At 36.2% G+C, this 23829-nt stretch overlaps 1 protein-coding gene across 1 annotated transcript in view; it reads right to left on the reverse strand.

Annotated features, from left to right (window-relative positions):
• The window catches only part of PLCB1 (phospholipase C beta 1), a 964239-nt gene that overhangs the window by 96568 nt on the left and 843842 nt on the right, over positions 1-23829 (reverse strand). The window contains exons 28-31 of the mRNA XM_074209479.1: positions 12068-12144; positions 11865-11954; positions 11253-11310; positions 9431-9517 (exon numbers count right to left, since the gene is read on the reverse strand). Coding sequence (XP_074065580.1) covers positions 9431-9517; positions 11253-11310; positions 11865-11954; positions 12068-12144 — 312 coding nt within the window. The remainder of the gene's footprint in view (positions 1-9430; positions 9518-11252; positions 11311-11864; positions 11955-12067; positions 12145-23829) is intronic.

A 23829-nucleotide genomic window follows, 5' to 3' on the forward strand; every position in this document is an offset into this window, starting at 1 on the left:
AAGCACTGAGTGCAAATCAATCTGGAACAAGGAATGGGAGTAGAGGTATCCAATATGATTTCAAAGTTTGAGAAATTGTATAGTGCTCAAAATGTACAATAATCTTATTAGTAATTGTGGTTATTTAAAAAAGAAACAAAATATTTTTTCTTTCAATTTAAGTGATTATTTTTTCAAATAGCTACTAAGTTGCTAGTTCATGAACATTTATTAAGTTGTTTGGATCTAACTACTTAATAAAGAGAACTCTTAGGTATTTCTTTTGTCCCAGAGGTATTATGAAAAAAATCACTGAAACACTAAGAGCATCATGAACAGAAGAAATTTAGGGAACAAGCTGCTTTGATTCTTTTTTGTAAGAAGGTAGTTATAAATCATGAATAAATAATTTTAATTGAGATAGCAAATTAGGAAACAAACACTTTCCTGAACTATTAGAAAGGGGATAAAGAGATAGGAGCACTTCCTAAGCATTCTTGGTACAAAAGCCTAGTCAGTCATAGATTTGATAGGAATGACTTCATCCAGGAAAGATGAGTCATTTGGTTACAGGGATGCTAAAGAGGAAAATGAGGCTAATCATTCTATATCCTCTAGAAGGTGAAAAAAGAACATGAAGCTACATGATTAAAATGTTCTTTATGCACAAATTAGAATTCTCTAAACCTTCCTGGAAATATTTCTTTTTCTGAGGAGCCAAGCTGAAACAGAAAGCTGTGTTCCAAGAAGCATGGATTGCAAACAGGATGTCATAGCAGTATAAGTAGATTGGAGATGGAAGCAAACTAGTTTTGTGTGTTCTCACAGAAAACTCTTTAAAAATCCTCCTGAAAAGGGGACTCTTTTTAAAAAAAATTTTTATTAAAGATTTTATTTCAGTTTTACAATTTTTTACTTCCCTCCCCCACCCCCCACAGAAAGGAATTTTTCAGTCTTTACTTTATTTCCATGTTGTACATTGATCCAAATTGAGTGTGATGAGAGAGAAATCATATCCTTAAAGAAGAAACAAAAAATATAAGAGATAACAAGATCAGAAAATAAGATCCCCCCCCCCCAAATTAAAGGGAATAGTCCTTGAACTTTGTTCAAACTCCATGGTTCTTTATCTGGATACAGATGGTATCTTCATTGCAGACAGCCCAAAATTGTCCCTGATTGTTGCACTGATGGAAAGAGCAAGTCCATTAAGGTTGATAATCACCCCCCATGTTGCTGTTAGGGTGTACAGTGTTTTTCTGGTTCTGCTCATCTTACTCAGAATCAGTTCATGCAAATCCCCCAAGGCTTCCCTGAAATCCCATCCCTCCTGGTTTCTAATAGAACAATAGTGTTCCATGACATACATGTACCACAATTTGCTAAGCCATTCCCCAATTGAAGGACATTTACTTGATTTCCAATTCTCTGCCACTACAAACAGGGCTTCTATGAATAATTTTGTACAAGTGATGTTTTTACCCTTTTTCATCATCTCTTCAGGGTAAAGATCCAGTAGTGGTAGCATTGGATCAAAGGGTATGCTCATTTTTGTTGCCCTTTGAGCATAGTTCCAAATTTCTCTCCAGAAAGGTTGGATGAGTTCACAGCTCCACCAAAGACATAATAGTGTCCCAGATTTCCCACAACCCTTCCAACAATGATCATTATCCTTTCTGATCATATTGGCCAGTCTGAGAGGTGTGAGGTGGTACCTCAGAGAAGCTTTAATTTGCATTTCTCTAATAATTAATGATTTCGAGCAATTTTTCACATGGCTATGGATTGCTTTGATCTCCTCACCTGTAAATTGTTTTTCATATCCTTTGACCATTTGTCAACTGGGGAATGTTTTTAAAAAAAAAACATGACTCAGTACTCTGTATATTTTAGAAATGAGTTCTTTGTCAGAATCATTAGTTGTAAAGATTGTTTCCCAATTTACTACATTTCTTTTGATCTTGGTTACAGTGGTTTTAACTGTGCAAAAGCTTTTTAATTTAATATAATCGAAATCATCTAGTTTGTTTTTGGTGATGTTCTCTATCTCTTCCTTAGTCATAAACTGCTCAAAAAGGGGACTCTTAGTCTGACTTAAGTCTACAGTTTCAGTATGCTAAAAAATATTTCTGTGTGTGCATGTATGTGTCTTTGTAGAAGAAAGTAGGAATCAATTAAGTACACTCAGGAAACTTTCATTAGGTGTGATTTAATATCTTAAAGTCTCTCTATATATTTCTGTCTCTTTCCCTCTTTCTCTCTCTCTCTCTCTCTCTCTCTCTCTCTCTCTCTCTCTCTCTCTCTCTCTCTCCCTCTCGTTAAAGGAAAAGTCAAGTTGTCTTCTTAATAATAAAAGCATCAGTTCCAACAGTCTAGGCTTCTGAAGCTGGTGTCATTTCTTTGGATTAGATGGCTTCTTGACTGGCTTTTATCACTTCCTGCATATTATATAAACCTTTCCCTTAAGGCTTTGGCAAATGCATTCAGGTGTGCCATTCCCAGTGAAACCAATTATTTTGCTTTATTAAAAGGGGAGGCCAGGACTTACTGCATGGGGCTTAAGGACTCTGGAGATGCAGCTTCTGTAAAAAGCCACCCCTGAATAAAATTGATAGCAATATATATATATATATATGTATATATATATACATATATATATATATACATATTGCATACATATTAAGGCAACAATTCAAATAGTTTGCTCAAAAAGACATATCTGGAAATTTCTCCTGAATAAAAAAATACTACCCAACAGACTCTGATGATGTTTTATAACACTCTTTTGATTTCTTTTACTTAATAAGTTTCAGTGGGATTTGTATAAAAATACATATACAATTTTAATGCCAAACTGTGGAACAAAATATTTATACACATACACAGGTCATTAACAACAGAAGATTAAATTCTTCTATTTCTTACTGTTCTTTGTTTTTTCACATATAAAAATCAAAACATGACTCCAAGAATCAAAAGCATATTATTTTTACAACACCAAATTAGTTAATCTAAACTAATTCAGTAAATCAGACCTGGTCAAGATTGGTACTCTGGTCAAATATTTCTCTATTATATATAAATCAGTGACACTGGGAAAATAATAATCTACCTAGGTGGATAGAGCACTGGATTTAGGGTCAGGACCAATCCTGCCTTGGATATTTATTAGCTATGTGATAATTTCTCAGACTCAGTTTCTTGATATATAAAATGAGGATATTAATAGCATCTACCTCATAAAATTGCTGTGAAAATCAATCAAGTCAACTTATTTAAAACACTTTGCAAACCTTAATGCATAGTTTACATAAAAGCTAGCTATTATTAGTAGCTAACTTTTGAAATTCATTTTTGATTAGTAAAATTTTTTTCCAGATAATAAATTGTTCCCAATGCTCAATCTAAGCTGTTGCTTTTGTCAGATAACTGACACTGAGCAATTTGATAGCTCTAATTATTTTGTTCTTAAAAAAACTAACATAATATCACTTAAGGGGAAAAGCAAGTCCATATATTAATTTGTGCAAAATAAAATACAAATAAATTCATGGAAATTGAGGAGGGAGGCATTAGCAACTGTGATTAGTAACTATATTAGTATATAGAACTAGGAAAAACTTCTTGTAGAAGGTGACACCTAAGTTACATTTTATAAAAAGCTAGAGATTTGAAAATGCAGAAATAGGAAGAAGCACATTACAAGGCTGCAGAACAAGTCTTGCACAGAGGTGAAAGATGGAATGTACTATGTAAGGTTAATCAGCAAGAATATCAGTTTGACTGGAAAATAAAATGAGTGAAGAGAATGAATTTATAATAAGTCTGTAGAGGTGGGCTGGAGCCAGGTTGAAGGACTTTAAATGCTAAACAGAAGGGTTTCTATTTGATTAGAGAGAGTACAGAGCCATTACTGAGCAAGTCAATGACAGTAAAATGGGTGATTTATGAATCCCACATTGAAAGAATTATGGAGGCTGAATTGGAGTGGAGACAAGGCAAGGAGAACACTTGGGAATAGTAGCAACTATAGTAGTCCAGATGAGAGGAGATGACAGGAGGTGACCATAGGAGTAAAGAGAAGGATATGAGATAGCTATGAGAGATTTTTAAATGAAATATAATATTCATCAATTCATCATATATATATGTATACAGTGTCATATATCTGAAAGAGCTCTCATATATATCATCTCTTATTTGCTTTTCACCTCACATCTAAGCTAGGTGCAACTAATATTATCTTTATTTTTATCTGCAAGGGAAAAAAGGAGTCAGAGATTAATTAGTCCAATATCACTGAACTGAAACTGGAACCCTACTCTTTTAATGTGAGCCAAAATTCCTCTCACTGGAAGGAAAAAAAACAGGATTGAGAGACTCTTTATAAAAGCATATGTGGAATTAAGGGGGGGGGGGGGGATTACAGTATTCTGCAGTAGCACTGTCTGCCTTTACCTGAAGATGCATTGGACTAGAAGTCAGAAGACATGATTTCAAGTTCCAATCCTGTTTCTAAATGACTATCTCTTTTAACCTTCCAGTGCCAGTTCTGTCTTACATTCCTCTCAGGTTTGTTGTGAAAATTAAATGAAATCATAGATATTAAAGTGTTTCAATAATTATAGTGATGTAAAACATTTTCACACTTAAAGGACTAATGGTCTTCATCAATTCTCAGAGCCCATATCACCATGAAATAAATAATACTACTGAAACAAAATAGCAGAGGAGACCAAACAGATTTTGCTTTTAAGTTTGCTCAGGGAAAAAAAAATTGAAAATAAAAAAGGAAGAAATGTGTTAGAAAAAAATGAGTGAGGAGGGAAATTATAGGATTAGAGTGAAGTGAAAGGAATTAAAGATGCAAAAAGAAGGTATTCATCTAATATATCCCTTATCCTTCAAAACAGTTAAGCACTAAAAGTTTCTAGCTATAAATTAGTTAATGGGATTATCAGATTTTCACAAACAAAATCTGTGGATCACATTCTACTGTTTTGGATGGAACAGCTAAGCAGTGGATTAGAGTCTTAAAATCAGGGAGGCTTGAATTCAAAAATGGTCTCAGATATTCATTACCACTGTGCAATTTGGGGCATTAATTAACCCCTTTTTTTGCTCCAATTTCTTCATCTGTAAAATGAGCTAGAGAAGGATTGACAAACCATTCCAGTTTTTTCAGTTTTGTTTTTGACTTTATTTTTTGGCCAAGAAAACCTCAAATAAGGTCTTTTTTTTTTAGGTTTTTGCAAGGCAAATGGGGTTAAGTGGCTTGCTCAAGGCCACACAGCTAGGTAATTATTAAGTGTCTGAGACTGGATTTGAACCCAGGTACCCCTGACTCCAAGGTCGGTGCTTTATCCACTACATCACCTAGCCGCTCCTCGAATAAGGTCTTGACAGACACAGCTGAAATGATAAAACAAAATTTAGGATACCTCCAAACCTGATAAGGGATAATGACTAATGAAAATTTTTCTAACTATAAATTAAGTTTATTCATTAATTCTTAACTCATTGAAGGATAACTGAACTCTTGATATATTTGAATAGCTTATTCAAATTCAGTCTTACCTTTTTACCAGTTTAAATGGCAACAAATACTTAACCTTTCAAATTGATGCCACCACATGAACCCTTTATCTATCTGTATCCTTCCTTTTGGTGGCTCTTTCTTCGACTCTTTCATTTTTTTTAGCTTCTCTCAAGTCTGTGTCATATTAAAAAATGTTTTTGAGGACTTTTTAATGTTAAAAAAGCAAGTCATAACACCTTATCAATTGTTAAACAACAAAATCCCTGAGTTAAACAGAAACATTTGATTTATGGGGAAAAAAAGTAAACAAACCCAAGATTAAACTAAGTTTATAACAGCTTTCCTCTTGGATATGGCTTAATCCATGGTAATCCATGGCTTGTACAAAATGCCTTGAAATTTTTAAAAATATTACATTATGAAGAACATTGAACATCAATACAAACAATTAAGATTGTTTCCTATTTATCACTTTTATTCTGATTTGTTTTATTTTTATATATTACTACATTTATCATCATCATTATAAATCACTATTTATACTTCAATTAATTTCAATAAATAAAATAGAGAATACTTTGAGTCTCCATTTAAACTTTTTCCTCTCATTCTCTTTTTACTTTTTCTATTTTGATCATACTTAGTGTGCATTTATGTCTTCTAGTTCTTATGTTTAGTAAGTAATAGATTTAGGACAAACCCCTGAAAGCACCAAGACAGATATGAATCTAGAAGAGTATTATATAATAATACATCTGATGAGCATAAGCACCTAGATAATTTAATTATGACTTGTTCTATTTTGGAGGGTGTCCATAGACATGGATGAGTATCACAATAACACATTCTACATGTTGCTTTGAATTTGTATGAGAATTTAAGTCTTTGGCAAGGTATTAAAACAAAAAGCTACAGCAACATGAGCTGCATAATACTGTAGATCCTAAGAGAGATAACCTAGAATGACAGACCTCTATATATGAGAAGGCATTCTGGTATAATCTGTAAAAACTGAAAGTTTTTTAACTAGAGATAAGAATATAGAATATATGCCTAGAAAAAAACTGAAAACCATAGGGACACTGATCGATAAAGAAATGGTTGAACAAATTTTGTTATATGAAAGTGAAAAAATACTGATATGTTGCAAGAAATGCCAAAAGAGACAATTTTAGAGAAACCTGGGTAGGTTTCTATGAAATGATACAGAGTGAAGTGAGCAGAAACCAGGAGAACAATACATAAATAACCACAACATTGAAAAGAAAAAACACTGTGAAACATTTGAGAACTCTGATTAATGCAATAATCAACCATGATTCCAGAGGAATATTCTACCCTCATGCTACCTACTTCCTGACAGACATATAGTTGAGTCAGAACACATAAATAGTCATATATTTTTGGACATGCCCAATATGAAACTTTGTTTGATTATGTATATTTGTTTTGAGAATTTTGTTTCTCTTCCCCCATCCCAATAGGGTGGGAAAATGGGAAGGAGGAAAGAGATGAGGTAAGGAGAATGTAAGAAAATCAATACTTATTAATTGAAATTCTAAATGAAAAAATGAATATATACCCAAGAAGAGCCTGAGGAGGTTCTCTTTATAATTGGAGAGACCCTCCTGAGTTTCTAGTAAGGCCCTTCTGTATCCCTCTAATGTACCATAACTGAAGAATGAGATACCAATGTAACAGATTAGGGACATGGAAAGGCCTTTCCAGACTGTTCCTTCACAAATTAACTCTTTGTTTACAAGATTAGCAATAATGAGGCCTTTGTTCTAACACTAAGCAAAATACTAAGTATTTTAGATAATCATTTATGAAAATCATGATCCAAGCCTTCATTCAATATAATATTCTATTATCAAGACAAGCAAGCATTACTCATCTATTTGCAAATGTCTTTAATTAAAGTAGGAAAATAATTTTAAAAATAAACAAAACCTCAAAATAATACTATGCACTAGAGCTATTTTCTACTTCTCGGAGTTGGGTGTAATACCTAGCATCTCCCATTATGACAGAAATGATAGACTATCCCACGGAAAACTTAAGAGAGAAAGAAGAAATAGTTGTTCAGTGAGAGTAGAAACTGTTGGAAAAATTGTCCATCATTGTCCTCTTTGATTCTCTCAGCCTGCTCTCAGGAGCTGACTTGGCATCTTCCTAGCCTTTGGAGATAAAGCAGAATCTTCTCCACTCTTTCAGCTTGGATGTGAGTTTCTTGGCATGCTGCTAGGACTCATGGTTTAGGGGATGCCAAGATAGTACCAATCTACATGTTCCCCTTTCAGTCTATCCACTGCATCTTTTGCCTGCAGTTTATCTCTTGATATCATTGCATCCCCAAAAATGTTCAAGGACTATTTTCATTTAGTTACAACTCCATGCCAAATTTTAGTTGTTACTTTCTTTCTTTTTTCTTTAGCATCTGCCCTTCCTTATTATTTTCCTCTCCAAGTTTGCTGACACAATTCCCATATCCAGGTCCAAGTCCTCACATTAGCCCCTTTCCATTATCATTGAACTGAAAGCTGCCCTGAAGATACCCATTAAGGCCAGGACATTTCTGTTCTTATTTCATAAGCAGTCATACTTTATTCAATTAACATTCCTTTCCTCTGTATGAAGTTCAGGCTGAACTGGCACTGGCTTTTTTGTTTATTATTACCATCCTATAAAAATTTGGCATTTTTTTCATCATGAAACACTAGAGAATGCCCTGACTTCTTTTTTTGTAATTAGCTATGTAACTGTATAGCTTTGTTTAGAAAGTTAGGCATCTTTTGAAACAACTATTAAAAAATCCATTTTAGTTTACCTTTACAGAACAACTAAAAGATGGCTAGAAATATTTAAATAGGAAGTTGAATTATGAGGAGCATGACAATTAGTAGCCCTATTTGATGTTTAAATTTAAGTCTTTGTTTCTAAAGAAACTCTGTCACCAGGAGCGAAAATCATGCTTAATACGATGATTTCAGTGACAGGATTAATAAATTCAGGCTTAGAAAGGATCTTGTCAGTATTGGAAATATGGTGGCAAAATTCACCCCAGAAAATATAATGAAGAGTTAAGTATTTTAAAGGCATAACATACATACATACACATACACACACACACACACACACACACACACACACATATATATGACATAAGAGTTTCTACTTGTAAAATTCCCATCTCCAACCTCCCCACTAATTTAGAATACAGTATCCATACCTTTCTGATCTTCACTTTTAGGAGCATGCCAATGTTGGAAGAACTGGCAGGATGTGTTAAAAACATTTAGTATCTATTTTTGTGAACATAAGTGCTAATACGAATTATGCTTCAAACTTGGTGGAATATATTTTAGAGGATATGCTCTTTACTTGATCTAAAGCAATTTATTAGATATTAGCAAACATTTGTTCATATTATTCACAGGAACACTATGATGAAAAAATATATAAAATCTGGAAAACAAATATGATCCCAAGCATAATAAATTTCATTCAATGATATTGAAAAATTCCAGATCCATCACACAATTATACTGTAAAATTTTTATTTTTCTCCCTCATGATAATTTAGTGGGGGTATTCCGTGTATTTACGTATTTATTCTGCAGTACTTGAGGAGATCCCAGTAAAGGGCACACTCTGCTGGACAGAACCAGACTTTACATCAAATACCTTCCCAAAAGAAAGGCTTCCTGATCTGCTTAGCTAAGTGCACACTAAAAGGAATTGCTACCAAAATATTACCAAGTTTTAAATAAGGACTTGTATCAAAATGCCTATCAAACACAATCAGTAAATAGCATACCTTTCCAACATACACATGGTTGTGTGTACAAATATATTATAAACAAACATCTGCATCAATATATATATTTATTGATGAATAGATTTATTTACCTTTGGTTTTTCATCCAGTATCTGTTGACGGATCTCTTTATGTTTCTCTAAGAGCTTCTCCTGCCTTTTGCTTTGTGCATCTTCAAGCTGAAAAAAGTAGAACCAGGATAATTTCTTTGGGTTTTTCCTTTCTGTCATTTAGGATACCACATTTTATTTATTTTTCTTTTCTCCCCCCTCCCCAACACCAAAGAGAATGAAAGAGAAATAAAAACATGTTATAGTCATGTAGAGTCAAGCAAAGCAAATTTTGTCATTGGTCAAGTTGAAATGTATATCTTTATCTATATATCATTTTGCATTCTGATTCTTTATGAAGGTAGGAAGCATGTTTCAGCATCTGTTCTTTAAAAACATAGTTGGTCATTATATTTATACTTCTTTATTCCTTCAGAATTTTTGTTTGTCTTTACCTTATTGTTGGCATTGTGTAAATTATTCTCCTGACTTTGTTTACTTTCCTCTGAATCAATTCACATAAGATTTTTCGGGATGCAGGTTAAATTTCATAAAAACACTCAAGATTACATTTTGAAAGTAAATGAAAACATTGCAAAGTTCTAGTAACATCACTAATTGTCTAGATATTTTAGAACTTAGCTCAAGGACTTGAAATGTCCTTGTTAGCAGAATTTCCTTTATATGTTAATTCAACAAGCATTTATTTAAAACCTAGGTTCTGGGAATAAAAAGAATAAAAAATCCTTGCCCTCAAGTAACTCACATTCTATTGGGAGTAAAAAAATGTACATAAATAAATAAATCCAAAATATATGTAAAAGTAAATGAAAGGGGAGAAACAAGAAATTTCTCTGCTAAGAGATGGCACATAAGTATCATAGAAGTATCATTTTTTGTGTTTCCTCAAATATGTGCCATTCAATGAACTCTCAAATAAAAAAAAACAAATTGCTAGCACCTGAGAAAAGATCATTAGATGAAGTTTAATTTTTTATTTGTATCACTAACTTCATAATTCAGTCTCAATTTTACTTATCTGTAAAGATTTTTTCCAAATTTTTCAAAATCAACCACATTTGTAATTTTTTTTTAGAGAATTGTTTTAGGCATCAAAAAGATAGTATAAACTATTTTTTCCAGCTTTAAAGAGCTACACATGTTAACTCTTCTTTTTCTTCTGTGTGCTGAAGTATATAGAAATAACTGTCCCTCTGAACTGGAGGGTGGGTCCATAAACTCTAAACTTCCATTTATGGAAAATTCAACTGTGACATTTATCACTTAGCTGTTCTACTTTAGGACTTCTCAGCCTGATTTTTAAAAGGAAGCTTATTATCGGGGTAAACTCATCTTTGGAATAACATGGTAATCAATACTCTCTGCTTCTCTCATTGGAGGGTGTGGTTATATATCCCAAACCTCATTTTTTTTTTTTAGGTTTTTGCAAGGCAAATGGGGTTAAGTGGCTTGCCCAAGGCCACACAGCTAGGTAATTATTAAGTGTTTGAGACCAGATTTGAACCCAGGGACTCCTGACTCCAGGGCTGGTGCTTTATCCACTGCACCACCTAGCTGCCCCCCTAACCTCTATTTAAGGAGAGAGTTCCTTTGATATCTCCCATTCACTCTTTCAGCTTTTTGTATTTTGTTTCCTCCCTTTTGATTGTAAATTCCTTGAAGGTAGGAACTTTTTCTTTCACCCACCCACTCTTGGTAATTTGTATCCCCATAGTTTAGCATTATAATAGGTCTTAATAAATATCTACTATCTACTATCTATTATTGAGGAGACACAGTTTCATTATCTTTTAGAAATTGGAACATTCTGTGCATTCAAAAAGAAATAAAATGACTGACATACTCTCTTTATGTACTGAACCACTTCTTGAATGTATGACCGGATCATTTCAGTCTTCTCCCTAGAACCAAACAATTAGTGTATTATTAAGCTAGTATACATACAGGCTATGATCTTTATAATGATTTGGTCTTGAAATTGGTAATATATTAACTTTTAAATGCCTTTTGAAATTATACATATAATCCAATACCATAGTTGCTTATATTATTAAGGAGTTACATAAATGCTGTTGAAATTTTAGCTAATTCTGGGTCTTAAGAGCTAAAGATCAGAAAAGAGAATTAAGGCCTGTGTTCAGCCTTATTTGTGGAGGATCATTCCTAATTCTTTATCTGAACAACCTTTGATTCTTTTTTTAAATTTTTTTAATTTTTATTTTTTAACCTTTTTTTTAACCTTTGATTCTTAAGAGGTGATTTACCCTTTTCTTATCTTTTTGTGAGGTCAATATACAGATAAAGAATTCTTTTTTTAATGTGTAATCTTAATTTAAAAAAAAACAAAAAATTGAACTGGAGTTTATGATGAATGAATATGTAGCAGATTCAGAAGGAAGTCCTCCACTTCCCAATCAGGTTGTCCAAGGCAATTTTTACTGGTATTTTTACATACTCTTCCATTTGACTCTTGTCTTTGGACTTTGCTTCTGTTATCTTCTCTTGTCTTTTTTTATCCATTTTCTTCTTCAACTCTTTTTTTTCTCTAAAAGTCAAAGATGCAATGAAAAAAGTAAAATGAACAAATCTTTTCATTGGATATCATTATAAATATGTTTATAAATATATCTTCTAATCTTAATGAAAATTTCTCCTTACTTCTCACAAATTTCTTTCAGTTTCTTTAATTGATTGTTCTGGCATTCTTCTGCAACATCTGTCAACTTCTGAATAAGCTGGGGAAAGAAAATAACAAATTGCAAATTTCAGTTAATCATGAATGAAGATTTTTTCCCCCCTCTACAATAGGTCTGAGTGGCAAATCCCCAGATTGATATTTAGAAAGAAGTCATATAACCTAACAACAATGATAATTTACAAATATTGGTTGGCATATTACCCAACTTTAAAAGCAGACATAATGAAATTTAGTGACTGGAAGATAGAGGAAGTATATTCTGAGTACCAGGGGATAAATCAGAGCAATATAAGATAAATGGATAGAGTACCTGACTTAAATTCTAAAGGATCAGAATTCAAATACTCCAAGACACTTAACAGTTGTGCCACTTTCAACAAGTCATTTAACCTCTCCATGCCTCAGTTCCTACATCTGTAAAATGTGGATAATAACACCACCTATTTCAAAAAACTGTTATAAGAATCTAGTGAGTTAAGATATGTAGAATATTTTGCAAACTTTAAAGTATTTATGCTGGCTATTATTATTATGTTGATTCTGTTGTTATTATGTTGCCATGGAAACCAAGGATAAATAGTTTCAAAAGGGATTTTAGCTATCAATTTAACCATAGCTAGCAGACAATTAGGTAGAGATGAGAAAGGACAGGAGGTAACACAAACCAGTTCACATACCCATTTGGACTCTAAAATCAAAGCAGGCTCCTTCTCACTGTTAAAACACTTTCCCATTCCAGAGCATTGCATTCCTGTCTTTCAAATATCGTCTCTCAATAAATATTTGTTGATTAATTTTATGTAGCTGTTACTACAATATAGGTGTTGTGAGAACAAATCAACAGTATGTGAATTTAAATTCTCAGCTCTAATATATGAGTATAAAAGACGTCAGAAAAATGAACACATAGAATTATAATGAAGGCTTCACATTAAGCATTAATATGACATTTGATTCATTCATCTGTAAAGTTACTTAAAATCTATACAAATAAAAAGTTAGACTTGAGGCAGAAGAATGGTTACTGATTCAAAAAGTAATTATTGTGATATTCAAAATTAAAGCATTCAGAAAATGTAATTTAATTCTGATGGAATTTATTAAAAATCTTTGTGATAAAATAAAAATATCTGGAATCTCTTTTATTATGTTTTATTTTTGAATTCTGATATTTACTAGCTGCATGACCATGGGTCACATATGTCATTTTAACATTCAGAATCTCAAAGTTCTCTTCTTTAAAATGAAGATATTCATTCAGTGATTTATCTTATATGGCCAGGAGGAAGGTTTGTAAATCTTGAAGAACTAGTTCCAAAAATCAGTACATTTTTAAACTTTAATAGTATAACACCTAGTGGGTAGCTAGGAGGCACAGTGCTGAACCTGGTGTCAGGAGGACCTGAGTTTAAATTTGATCTCATATACTTACTAGCTGTGTGACTCTTGACAACTAACTTAACTCTTTTTGTCTCAGTTTCCTTATCTGTAAAATGAGTTGGAGAAGGAAATGACAAATGGATATGCCTGAAATGATTCAACAACAAGAAGTGTAGCACCACACTAAGATTTTTGGGATACCCTGTATGGCAGCGTGTGATTTGTTGTTATAAGCAATTTTATCTATCTCCTTGACCTTTTTCTTATGTTTTAGCAATGCCACATTGATTAATTGTCTGAAATCTGGCTTTCTCTAGATAATCATCCCATCTCTGGACATTAGGCAGCACAATAGAAAGAGTTCTGGACTGAAAATAAGGAAACTTGAGTTCAAATATGGCCGCAGACAATTTTCTTATGTGATTTTTTTTTTAAAAGTCACTTAGCAGCTGCTGTCATCTCATTTTCCCAAACTGTACAATAGGAAGAATTATAGCTTCAACCTCACAAAGGAGTTGTGATTCTCAAATGAAATAATATCTGTATAGCTTTTATTCAGTTATTTCTAATTCTTCATGATCCCATTTGAGGTTTTCTTGGCAAAGATATTGGAGTGGTTTGCCATTTCCTTCTCCAGCTCATTTTACAGATGAGCAAATTGTGGTAAGCAGGCTTAAGTGCCTTGTTCAAGGTCACACAGCTAGTAAGTATCTAAGGCAAAATTTGAACTCAGGAAGATGATGAGCCTTTTTGACTCCAGGTCCAGAATTCTATGGACTGCTCCACCTAGCTGACACAGCATTTAGCACAATACTTTTCATGTAATTAATGATTAATTAATGTATGTGCCTTCCATTCCATATCTGGTAGCTGTTCATATTGTCTTATCCTCTAGAGGACAAAACTTCTCTCTGTCTTATATCTGCCACCTCTCTCTTGGAAAATAAATGTTTTAGGGGTGGCTAGGTGGTGCAGTGGATAAAGCACCAGCCCTGGAGTCAGGAGTACCTGGGTTCAAATCTGGTCTCAGACACTTAATAATTACCTAGCTGTGTGGCCTTGGGCAAGCCACTTAACCCCATTGCCTAGCAAAAAAAAAAAAAAAGTAAAGAAAAAAGAAAAGAAGTGTTTTGTCCTGTACTACTTAACATTTTCATTTACAAATTGAACAACAACATACATGAAATACAAAATTGGTATGTGGCAGAAAGATGGGAGGGATAGCTAACATAATTAATGAGTTAAACAAGAATTTAAAAGATCTTGAGGTGTTATTAAATTAGAATGAATCTAAGAGGAAATTAAATGTGAAAAGTTTGGAATTTTACATTTAGGTTAAAAAAGAAAGATAAACTCCATATATGTATATATATATATATATATATATATATATATATATATATATATATATGAAGAAGGAGATGTGTCCAGATGGTAGATAGTATGAAAATAATCTAGGGATTTTACTGGTCTGCAAATTCAATTAGAGGGAAAAGAATAATATAGAAGCTAAGGAAATCAACAGAATACTAAGTCAAAAAGAAAGTTTAGTAAGATTATAAAGAAAATGATTTTGAACTTCAATTGTCAAAGACTAGGGAAATGAAATGCTAGCCCTGGGCTTCTGTCCTGACCAGATCTTAATATAAAGAATACAGTGGTGTGGGACAGCTAGATGGTGCGGTGGATAGAGTACAGGTCCTGGAGTCAGGAGGACCTAAGTTCAAATTTGACCTCATACACTTAACAATTATCTAGCTTAATGATTTTAGGCAAGTCACTTAACTCCATTGCCTTGGGGAAAAAAGGGAATATAGGGGTGAATCCTGGTTTTGCATTTTTGCAAGGATGTTGATAGTCTGTAGAACACCTAGTTTAAAGGCAATCTGAAAGTGAAGTTCAGTCAACAAGCATTTTATTAATCATCTACTATGTCAGGAACTGGTACCAATCCCTGGGGAAATAAAGACAAGGGAATTCAAAATCTGAGAAAGAGACAATTTGCAAATAATTAAATATTGAGTGGTACAATATATTGAGTGCCCTATCCTAGAGTCAGGAAGATCTGAGTTCAAATTTGACCTCAGATGCCAGGGGCCAAGAAGCCCCCATAAAAAGAGCAAATAAATTCCAGACATACCAGGAGCCAAGAAGCCCCCTGTCAGATAAGATAAAAGGAGCAAACAAAATTCCAGGCATACTAAGGGCCAAGATAAAGGAAGGTCACCCTCCATTATCAAGAACAAACTGACCACAGACTATCCCTTCTCTCAGGCCAAGGCATACCAACTCCACCCCTAAGCTAATCCCCTTGTTCCTTCTCTACAAAATATAAGCAGGTATTTTTCTCAAATAAACTTAGACCTTATCCACCATCCTTGGGTCTCACTCTCCTTATTCTCACCCATTCCATTTCAGGCTGGGTCCTCCTCGACACCCCACTTTTCTGCCCCGCGGGTCGGGGCACGTGGCGCCCAACGTGGGGCTCGAGGCACGGACTCTTGCCAGGCAGACCCCGTAAAGAAGAATCGTCGCGACCCCCTCTGATCGCTCCGGAGAGCCCCACGAACAGGTAAGTGACGTCTGCCTCATTCTTTTCTCATGGGTTCCAAGCTGTCTAAATAACAGGTCTTTATACGGGACCTTAAACTGGCACTTAAAGACAGGAGAGTTAAAGTAAAGAAAAAGGATCTTGTTAGATTCTTCCTTTTTATAGATGAAGTATGCCCGTGGTTTCTGGTAACAGGACCTGAGATCCACCCAGGCAAATGGCAGAAAGTAGGAAGAGATCTTAATCAGAAATTGAAAATAGAAGGACCCGATGCCGTCCCTGTTTCAGCCCTTTCTTACTGGGGTCTTATAAGAGACATAGTGGAAAGCGCAACCAGGGACCCCACAAAAAAACAGCTTCTTTCAGTTGCAGAGTCCTGCCTTTGCCCTCTTTCGCATACAGCCTCTATAAAGTCTTTGAAAGAAGAGGAAGCGAAACCCCCTAAAACTCCAGCTAGATCTCCCTCAGCAGCTATTGAAATCCCCCCAAGCAAATCCCTCTATCCTCCTCTCCCTTCTGAGATAACACCAGCAGAGGAGCCCATAACCTGCCCAGTGTTTACAAGAAATAAGAATCTCCGGTCCAGTCCAGAAATGGACCCAGATTCAGAGCCTCCAGACCCAGGCGATGAGGCAGAACTTGAGGAAGAAGCTGCTAGATATAATAACCCAGACTGGCCCCTAGCCTCCGCTCCCCCTCCATACCTAACTGCCCCTGCCTTCCTGCCCCTGGGGCCTAATGCCCCCTTTACTCTCTCCGCACTAGCAGCCATCTCCCGTGGGGGATATCTTCTCCCCTCCAAGTGGCTCAGGGTCATCCAGGCAGTACTTACACGAGGACAGTTCCTCACCTGGAAGGCTGATTTTTTTGATCGTTGTCAAACCATTGCTTCAACTACCTATAAAACTTCTAAGGGAGCTTATGAAAAACCCTTAAGGACAGGGCATTGTAGAAAGAGCCCACCAAACGCTCAAAAACATGATTACTAAATTACAGAAAGGGTCAGAGACACTCTACCCCAAGATTTAACAATGCTAAAACTATTCTTAACCATGCCCTCTTTGTCCTCAATTTCCTCTCCCTTGATGCTAATGCCAAATCTGCAGCAGATCGCCTTTGGCATTCCACTACTGAACACTTTGGCATTCCACTACTAAACACAACTATGCACAGGCTATGTGGAGAGATCCCATCTCCAACAAATGGCAAGGACTTGACCCAGTCCTTATCTGGGGTAAAGGACATGCCTGTATTTATGATTCATCAGCTCAAAATGCTAGATGGCTACCTGAGCGTCTAGTAAAATCACATAATCCACCCAGGGAACCCCCTGAGGAATCCCCCTCTGTGCTCTCTTGTAGATAAAAGATCCAGCATGAAGGCACTCCTCCTGTGCCTGCTCCTTCCGCTGTCCTGCTCATACCAACTACTTAACTACACTTGGTCAGTCAAAGACTCTCAAGGATTCCGCATCTGGAGTACCTCGAAAGTTGACTCCATGACACCCTGGCTTCCCCTGTACCCAGATCTTTGTCGATTATCCGAATGGAACAGTGGATGGGACGCAGTATGGGGGTCCGATGATCGCATGACAGGCTGTGGCTCTCAAGATAGAAAAGAGAGGCTTGGGACCCTCTCCTTTTATGTTTGCCTGGGATACCATCACTCATCAGCCCCACAATGTGGTAGAATGGGGGACTTCTATTGTAAAAATGGGATTGTGAGACTACAGGAACTGGGTACTGGATCACCTCATTAATGCCTCTGTACAAGCTTTGACCCAGATACAGAATTCTTCATTGGAAGAATGCTGGATCTGCTATTCCTCTTCCCCTCCCTTCTATGAAGGTATTGCTCAATTCGGGAACATCACACACTCCAACAGAACAGATGATCTCAGATGGGGCACTGGGGAATCCCAAGGCCTCACTCTTGCAAAAATCTCAGGGAAATTGTCTCCTTGGCCCGCAAATGCTCCCCCCCTCTTCAGCTAGACACAGTATGTAACCAAAATACCCTTATTAATACTTCCTATAGATATACTGTAGCCCCTCCTAATACCTATCTTGCCTGCTCATCAGGACTAACCACCTTTGTGGACACCAAACAATTCCTTGATAAAAAGGACTATTGTGTCCTTGTCTCCCTTTTTCCTCACCTAACTGTCCACTACCCGGAAGAATTCCTCCAATTTTGGGAACATGGAAGGGGTACCCTTATCAGAGACAAAAGAGAACCCCTGACAGCAGTTACACTCGCAGTCCTGATTGGACTTGGGTTTGTTGGCTCTGGTACAGGTATTGCCTCCTTAGTTTCCTCCAATGCACAGTACACCCAGCTTAGCTCTGCTATTGATAAGGATCTCTCAGAACTTCAAGCAGGGTTAGAACACCTAAAAGATTCTGTTGCCTCTCTAGCTGAAGTAGCATTACAAAATAGACGCGGTCTTGATTTGTTATTTTTACAACAGGGGGGACTCTGCGCGGCACTAAAGGAAGAATGCTGTTTTTTTAAGGATAAACTTGGCCTGGTAGAAGACAGTCTGCAAAGGGTTAAGGATAGCCTGGAAAAAAGAAAAAGGGAGAGAGAGAAAGGTGAGGGATGGTATAAAAATTGGTTTTCCACATCCCCCTGGCTCTCTACTCTGCTCCCAAGCCTTCTAGGCCCATTAATTGGCTTCCTAATTCTAATTTCTTTTGGACCATGGGCCTTCAGGAGACTGACCAACTTTATCAAATCCCAAATTGACTCAGCCCTTGGAAAACCAGTTTCGGTCTTATATCACCAATTGAAAAGCCAAGGGTCCTGTGAGGACCCCCAAATGGAACCCTTGAGGTTCGCTGCTCTTACACCTCGCCCACCTTGGTATGCACGCATCTGCTCAAGGAAAGGCACCCCCTAAGGGCTGCAGTGATACCCAATGACGGGATTTAGTGCAACTCCATGACTTGGGAACATCAGATCCTACAGGAGATAACAAGGACCTTGCTAAGGTCCCCTCCTGGTCACGGATACCAAGCATGAAAACCAAGTTGCACAGCCTAAGACAGGGATCCTGCCCATAAATTTAAAATAAAAAAGGGGGACATGCCAGGGGCCAAGAAGCCCCCATAAAAAGAGCAAATAAATTCCAGACATACCAGGAGCCAAGAAGCCCCCTGTCAGATAAGATAAAAGGAGCAAACAAAATTCCAGGCATACTAAGGGCCAAGATAAAGGAAGGTCACCCTCCATTATCAAGAACAAACTGACCACAGACTATCCCTTCTCTCAGGCCAAGGCATACCAACTCCACCCCTAAGCTAATCCCCTTGTTCCTTCTCTACAAAATATAAGCAGGTATTTTTCTCAAATAAACTTAGACCTTATCCACCATCCTTGGGTCTCACTCTCCTTATTCTCACCCATTCCATTTCAGGCTGGGTCCTCCTCGACACCCCACTTTTCTGCCCCGCGGGTCGGGGCACTCAGAGACTTGTTAACTGTATGACCCAGGGTAAGTCACTGTTACTTAATTCCTATTTTCTTCATTTCTTCATTGGTAAAATGGGGACATATGAGAGAAGATAATGGAAAATCAACTAGTATCTTTGCCAAGAAAACCCCAAGGACAAAAATCCACGGGGTCACATAGAGTCAGAAACAACAGAACAAGGATTACTTTGCCTGTATCCCTCAAATTTTCAGGTAGCTAGGTGGTTCAGTAGAGTACTGGTCCTGGAGTCAGAAAGACCTGTGTTCAAATCTAGAATCCAGACTCTCACTAGTTATACAGTCCTGAGCAATCACTTAATCTCTTTTGGTCTTAATCCACTGGAGAATGAAATGGTAAACTTCCCTGGTATCATTGTCAAGAAAACCCCAAGGATAGTATTGGCATGCTATGGTCCATGGGATTATAAAGAGTTAGAAACAACTGAATGACTTAAGAACAGCAATGTACAAATAAGATATACACATATGTAAACAATAAACTAGAGATCATCTCAGAGCTAAGGCATTCATCAAAATTAGAGTCAGAAAAGACCTCTTGTAGAAGATAGTTTTAGTTGAAATCTGAAATCAGCCAGGATGTGGGATCAAGAGGAAGAGAATTCTGTATAAAGAAAGCAGTCAATGAAAACACAAGTTGAGGTAGGTGTTAAGGAATGGGCTCCAGTGAGTCCAGTGCCTCTGGATCATGGAGATGTAACAAAACTGGAAAGATAGGAAGGACCCAGGTTATGAAGGGGGTGTGCAAGCTAGAGATTTTTATATTTGATCCTGGAAGTAACGGGAAGCACTAGAGTTTAATTTACAAAAATGACATGTTCAACCTGAATTTTAGGAAGATCACTGAGAAAAATGTTTTTTAATAAGCATTGATTTGGGGAGATCCAGAGTTCTGTTTTTTTTTAATTCCTCATTTCAAACTCAGTCTCAGAAGGTTAAATTTACTTTCTCTTCAATAGAGATCAGATCCCACTCAACCTAAAAGAAATTTAATCTAAATTGGGGAAATCCATTACATTCTATTTAGAATTGGGTGGGGATTAATTCTTAGTTTAGAATGCCCAAAGCTATGCAATTTAGAAGTAAATGACACAAGTAAAGTTACTTTCGCCCAGCCCCTCATTGTAATATGCATTCTTTCTCATTACTTCTTAATAAATCAGAGTTGATTACCACCCACAAAACAACTACTCCTCCTAGGACATATTAACTGTGAACCCACTGCCATGAGGGGTCTTTAAGCATTTGAGAGTGTCACTAATCCTTTTATTTTTTTATTTTAATTTATATATATTTGAATTTTACAATTTTCCCCCTAATCTTGCTTCCCTTTCCTCACCCCCCCACAGAAGGCAGTCTGATAGTCTTTACATGGTTTCCATGTTATTCATTGTTCCAAATTGAATGTGTTGAGAGAGAGAAATCATATCCTTAAGGAAAAAATAAAATATAAGAGACAGCAAAATTACATAATAAAATAACTTTTTTTTTAAACTCCACAATTTGTTTAAACTCCACAATTCTTTCTCTGGTGTTCTCCAATCACAGCTAGCCCCCAATTGTCCCTGATTGTTATACTGATGAAATGTGCAAGTCCATTAAGATTATGGGCAAATCCATTAAGATTATGAGCAAGTCCATTAAGATTAACTGATCCTTTTATTAACAAAATGCTGGCTTTATTAATAAAATGATTAATTACTTGAAAATAATGTCTCTCAAACTTTTTTAAACAACACATTATTTTGACAAGTGAGTGGAGGATGAAATGGAGTAGGAGTAAACTTGTGGCTGGGAAACCAACCAGCAAGTTGTTATAATAGTCTAAGTGTGAAGTGATGAGGGCCTAAATAAGGTGGTGCCCCTGTCAGGGAAGAGAAGGAGCTATATATGGTTGAGATATGTTGTGAAAGAATCAACAAGAATTTGGTTATGAGAGTGAGGAGTTGAGAATGAATATGTTGAGGGTCTGTGGAGAAACTAGAGATTATGACATCTGTACACACACATGCCACATTCAAAAATGAATCCAAGTAAGGTGAAATAAGTAGGGATACTGACTTTTGAGAAGAGAAGGACGAGAGATAAAAAAATCTGTCATTGAATACTTCAAGGGTTTTCATGTGAAAGAGATGTTGAACTTATTCTTTTTGTTCCCACCAGGCAAAACAAGAAACGTGGGCAGGATTTACAAAAAAAAGCAATTTATAGCTAGTATGAAGAATCTTCCTTAAAATTAGAACTAACCAAAAGTGGAAAGTAGTTTCAGTTGAGTGACAAAGTCAAAAACAAGATTATAAACTTGGAGTTGAAAAATAAATGGGAAATGAGAAACTAGTGGCTATGAGTTTAGATGAACTAGGAATTTTGCTTCAAAAGAAAAGATATATAGGAAAGGATGATTTTCTTTACAGAGATCCTGTATTGATTATGTTCATTCTCCCCCCATTTCCTTTGGCCCCTTTTTATAAGTTGTCTTCTTCCCTCATTAAAATGTAATCTTCCCCCTGGGCAGGGATTGTCTTTTTTTCTTTCTGCTTCTATTTATATTCTCAGTTCTTAGCAGAGTTTCCTAGCCATAGTATGAACTTAAGAAATACTGTATTTCCCCATATGTAAGATGTATCTGTTTCCAAAAAAATTGGGGTCTAAAAACTGGGAGCATCTTATACAGCGGTTATAGATTTTTCTACTTTCATTTCCCACTTTTTCACACTTGTTCTCTTTGCCTTCATTATTTCGTATTTGTTACTGGTATATTAGGTACATTTTACCACATTCTGTCCAGAAATGGCTCAAAAAAAGATTTTCATCCAGTGCTGAATTCAAGTTCAAAGTAATCCAGTTTGCAAAACTGAATGGAAATTATACTGCTGAACATTAAGTCTTGTCCTCCTCCACCTGGGAAAACAATTGGAAACTGGCTATGGAAAGAAGAAACCCAACTGAAAATGCCCTGGCAGAAGAAGATCATGAGAGGAGTCAGCCAAATGGCCTGAGTTAGAGAGGAAACTGAAGAGATGAAATGGAGAGGAAAGGGCCATTGGAATTCCTGTGTCCACTAAGAAGTTTCAGCAGGAGACCAGAAAAATTGCTGATGAAAAAGAAGTGACTGATTTCAAAGGAGGATACCATTGATACTTTAGGTTCATGAAAGGAAATGGATTAATCATGCATCCACATGCCAGACTTGTCCAAAAGAAGCCTGAAAGCAATGAGCAGAAGGTCCTTGAATTTCATGATGAGTTCAATAACTTCATGTAATTTTTTTTTTTCATATTTTGGGCCCTCAAATTAAAGTGAGTCTTATACATGGGGAAATATGATACTTCTTGACTTGATTTGGCATTGGACTACAGAGGAATACTGTAGAAGTAGAGATAATCCCAAGTGGGAATATGCTTTAAGAAGCAAGCAATGCAGACAGAGATGGTGGAATCATCGATAGGGACACCATTTAACTATAGTTCAGATTGTAAAGGAAAGGGTGTTCAAAATTGGGAAGACAGAGAGGGAAAGCAGAGAAGGGTACAGCAGTTAGAGTCATGATAATGATGAATAGGTTTGGAGGTAGTGAATCAGAGGAAGACAGGAAGAGAGGATAAGGACTTATACACTAAAAGTCAAATTTCATAGTTCTATCTCATGTACAAAATATACAATTTACACATGATAATAAAATCACACCATTCCTATGACTAGTTGAAATGGAACAAAAATGTAGAAGTTTAGAGGTTGATGAATTGGAAGATGAGAGTGATGCAGAGAAACATGGGCATAGGGGGTGAAGAGATCAGTAGAAGACAAACTTTGTAAATCTTTTGTTTGCATTGTAAAGGGAATCTTCTTTCCATTATCATCTAATTTAGGCCACACCTGAGGGCCTGACCTTCAACTTGTATTGCATTGCTTTCCCTGGGGCAGCCAGGAAGCACAGGTCCTGGAAAACCACCCAAAAGGGTCCCCAAAATGAAAAATCTCCAGTGAGGGACTTGGGTCACTCCCAGGTCACCACCCCCTCCCATGGACTCAGAGAGAGAACTTAAGAGGAAGGAGAAGAGGGCCCACTCTCTTTGACCTGCCAGTGCCCTGCTGAATGCTGGCCAGCTAGTCATCCATGTGGTCTTCTCTTAGAACTCTTTCTAACTTTTCTATCCCTTTCTTAATATGCTGTAACTTCCTTTAATAAATCTCTATTTTTCTTTCCAAAACCTTCATTCCTGAGTCTGAGTCACTATTCCTTGCAGGGCAGAACTGAACCCAAGGAACAAATCAGCAGCAACAAGAGGACATCAATAT

This window comes from Macrotis lagotis, chromosome 1, assembly GCF_037893015.1.
Source record: "Macrotis lagotis isolate mMagLag1 chromosome 1, bilby.v1.9.chrom.fasta, whole genome shotgun sequence".
NCBI lineage: Eukaryota > Metazoa > Chordata > Mammalia > Peramelemorphia > Peramelidae > Macrotis > Macrotis lagotis.